At 48.0% G+C, this 3879-nt stretch overlaps 1 protein-coding gene across 1 annotated transcript; it reads right to left on the minus strand.

Moving 5' to 3' along the window:
• Positions 1–2270: 2270 nt before the first annotated feature.
• LOC307181245 (protein-L-isoaspartate O-methyltransferase domain-containing protein 2-like) lies at positions 2271–3501 on the minus strand. Its single transcript, XM_079946615.1, has one exon. The coding sequence runs from the start codon at positions 3144–3146 to the stop codon at positions 2385–2387; it is 762 nt and encodes a 253-aa protein (XP_079802741.1). The 5' UTR covers positions 3147–3501; the 3' UTR covers positions 2271–2384.
• Between the last annotated feature and the right edge of the window lie 378 nt (positions 3502–3879).

Genomic DNA, 3879 nt, shown 5'->3' on the forward strand with positions numbered 1-3879 from the left:
GTCTGAAAACAGAAAGTAGTGTCTCAGACTGACTCCGGAGAAAGGTGCTGACACACAGGGAAACTCACTGATGATTCTCCTTTATGTTTATTAGATAGATCAATACCAAATTATTTCACATATATTATATTCAATATCTATATATATATATCTTGTAACCAAATTCTGGTTTAAAAGTCACAAACCAACATGTAAATACAAAATGTTAGGAAAGGTTTAACATACATAGGGGAAAACATGTCTTATGCCTCGCAAAGACTTTCTACAATCTAGCATAAAGGCAAATGTGGTTGAAAAAAAAGGAAATCCATATACAATTACAGAAAAACATTTAGTCAAGCCACCTAATATAAAATATTTCAGATATCATGTCCAAAAACGTCCACGTGTTGCAGAGGTCTCTACAAATCAATTAGAATGACGTCAACAAGATCTGCAAACCGAAGTCTTAGCAAGTAAACGTGACTCATGCTTTTCTCTCTGAGACAATGAGGCTTGACGTTCAGTTAAAGGCAGGTAAACACGACTATGAAGAAACCCTTCTTTACAACAGCTTAACGGTACCCATTTAGGGCAATATACCCGCTTTCCCAGCTATGTGTGCACGCAGTGTTCTGTGATAAAATGACTCAGTTACTTTAAAAAAGCATAAATGGCAAAACAAAATAACCAGAACTCCACGAAGCTGGTAAAACCACAAAGACACTGAAATCCAGCAACTCCTGAGAGGCTGAGAGATCAAATGAATCATAAAATCTGGATGACTCTGATTTGGGGTTTAACTTTGGTTAAAACTGAAAAGTCTGAAAAGAACCAATGTTTTGGAAGAAGCAGTGTCACTTGTAAACATCCTGCCACCTAACTAAAAGGACGGCCTCTTCTTCTAGACCCACGACTTAATAAGACAGGAAGCTCTCAACACACAGCGCTGGAGAAGATGGATTCCACAAGTCAAACTTGAGTGAAACTGTTCTAATGCAATGTACCAAACACGCGTTTGTTCTTAGGAAAAATTACAAAACTAACAAATATTTTTCTCCAGAATTATAAAAGATAAAATCTATGAATCAGTACTGTTATGTGATTACAGAACAATAGCCAACTGAAAAAAAAAACAAAACACCAACCCACAGGCCGTCTACACCGTCCCCAATCCATTTCCTGCAGCCAGTACTTCCCACCTGCTCTGAGGACTGAGCCTTAGACACCGTTGACTGTATTTAAAGTTGAGTCAACAGTACTCTCTGTCTCTGGGGCAAAAGTAATGCAGCTCATTACTTACACACAACACTTGTTTCATTCTTCAGGACTTTCTTTGACGGGATTACTCAATGTTGGTTACTTTAAAGGTAACAAAAGGTGTCAGAAAAAAATGCCTTGGAATTCTTTTGCAATTCCACAAAGACACCTGGCAATCTGATACGTTCATTCCTCTCCCCATCACAATTTTTGTTTTTTAAAATTACAATTGACAACTCACGTAAGATGTAATTAATTTACTTAAAATAAGAGAGGGCTTTTCAATCAAGTATCCACGTTCCAAATAACTAAAACATTTAGTTAAATCTTTTAAATTAATCTTTTAATAAATCTTTAATTACTCGGTGCCAGTAATTAAGAGGTTGATTCCGTAAAATTCAAACTTGCACATAGGCGTGTCCCACTCAGAAAAGATTTCATACACTTAGCAACTTGTGCTTTTTGTCTCACCTTTTATAAGAAACACAGATTAATTTCAACTTCAGTTTTCCTTTCTGATGCAGACACGTGTACCTTGTGTAAGAAACGGTCTCCAGGCCACCTCCACGTGTAGACCTCAGCATTTCCTGAGAGTGTGAAGTCAACCCCTCCTCCAGGAGACTCTCGCCCTTTTGAGACATTCCGCCTTGCACCTTATGTTTGTCAGACTATGTTTACAGAAATCAGATGACTGGATGAAAACTCTACAGGACAGTCAAGGACAGACGAGAAGACGAGATGCAGAGCGGGAGCCCCTTCCTCCTCCAGTGCACCTGCTGCGGGCAGCCCTCCAGGAAGGCTTGGCCTCCTCCCCTGGACCACAGACTTACTTTTCTCTGTAATAAAGCAGGTAGTACTTCAGGGGATCTGGCAGAGGGAGGCTCAGGACCTTCTCACGCAGGAAGTTCACCGGGGGCTCGGGCTTGGTGTCCGGCGGGGTTGTCACCTCTTCTTCTTGCCACTCGTCTTCCAGGTCTCCGCAGCTGGTGTCATCAGAGGGGTTGGAGAGCCGACTGGCAAACACCTCTTTGTCCAAAAAGACAATCGTTTCCATTCGGCGGCGGCGAACTCTCCTCCATTTAAACCTGGGAGTGTTCTTCAGTCCGTTCCCGTTTTTGTTCACAGCTTCCTGGTGGATGACCTTCTTAATGGTGCCCCGGATGGCAATGCGCGCCAGGTCCTGGAGGCTGCGAACCGCCAGGGGTGTGGACAAGTCGTGATTCTCCTGACTCCGACTGGCAGGGCTGGACGAGTGGAGCAAAAGACACAGCCAGAATCTTTTTGGTTTCCCAGGCGGAAGGACCCGTCCGAGTTATCTTAGTCAACTTCTCTTCCAGCGGCATGACCAGGACGCCCCCAACTTTGAGGAGGCTCTTCATGTACCCCTCGTGCTGCTTCTGCACGCCTGCCCCGCAGTACACCCGGTCATACTGAGAGCAGCCTGGAGAGATCTCCAGGCAATTGCTGGTGACGAAGGAGGGCTCGCAGAAGTCAAACTTGTCGAAGCTGTCACTCGTCCTGATGAAAAAGTCCAGCTTCTGCTTCGCATACTCTGTCACATCTGAATGGAGTTCCACCCCGTGGTTCACACCAAAAGGACCGAGGATGAGCCCCACCATGGAGCTGAGGTAGCCGGTGCCGCTGCCCAGGTTCAGGAAGGAAAGGCCAGGCTGCAGGTCCAGGGCCTCCATCACCTCCGAATAGATGCACGGAGCAGAGAGGTGGATGTTCCCGTGCTTCCACGCCAGGTCCTTGTACGCGTTCTCCTTAAACTCCTCGAGGTAATAGTCGGCACGGTCAACAGCTCGGAAGGCCTGCTCCACCAGCTCGGAGCGGATGTACTGCGCCGCCTTCAGATGGTCTATCAGCTCGTCGTTGTCTTCACCAGCACTCACCGCGCCTCCCATCTTCGGGACCGCGCTTACAGAAAGCTGCCGCTGGAGAGACCTCGGGAACCCCCGGAACGCTGGAGGGCGGACCCCCGGGGAGGGGGGAGGGGCGACGGGAGACGCCTGGGACACGGAGGGGTGTTTATGCTTGGGGGTGGGGAACGAGAGGACAGCGGAAGAGGACAGGAAGACGGGGAGAGGAGAATGCGGCCCTGGGGGAGGGTCCGGGAGCCCGGGACCACGGGAAGGGGAGGGGTGGAGAGGAGGGAGAGAGGGGGAGGGGGCCGAGGGGCCGCACCGCCCCCATACCCCGCTGCAGGCCGGGCCGAGGGCGGCGGCGGCGGCGGCGGCGGCTCAGTACCTCCTGGCTCGGCGGTCCTGCGGAATCGGCCGCTGGGCCGCACCTGCAGCTCTTCCGGCGCCCCTCGCCAGTCCGCCTCCCACTACGCAGCCCCGACCTCCGCCCTACTGATATCTTATGATGTTTCTTTTTCTGTGTGACTTATTTCAGTTAGAATCATCATACCTGAATCCACTCATTGTGCTGCTAAGGGCCTGATGACACAGATTTCATTGCTGAGTGATATTGCTTTGTAAGTAAATACCACAACTTTTTTATCCATTTTTCACTTTCTGCGATGTTGAACTTGTACTGTAAACGAGGTTCTTGTAAACAGAGCCGTTCCAAACTTTGGGGTGGCTGTGTCTTTTTGATTTTAAATTCCCTAAGCTATAGGACCATAAGTGGAAG

Source organism: Stenella coeruleoalba, assembly GCF_951394435.1.
Source record: "Stenella coeruleoalba genome assembly, contig: scaffold_550, whole genome shotgun sequence".
Lineage (NCBI taxonomy): Eukaryota > Metazoa > Chordata > Mammalia > Artiodactyla > Delphinidae > Stenella > Stenella coeruleoalba.

Bases quoted from the DNA above. Each gene is read 5' to 3' on its own strand.
- LOC307181245 (XM_079946615.1), bottom strand. From the start codon at position 3,146: ATGGGAGGCGCGGTGAGTGCTGGTGAAGACAACGACGAGCTGATAGAC.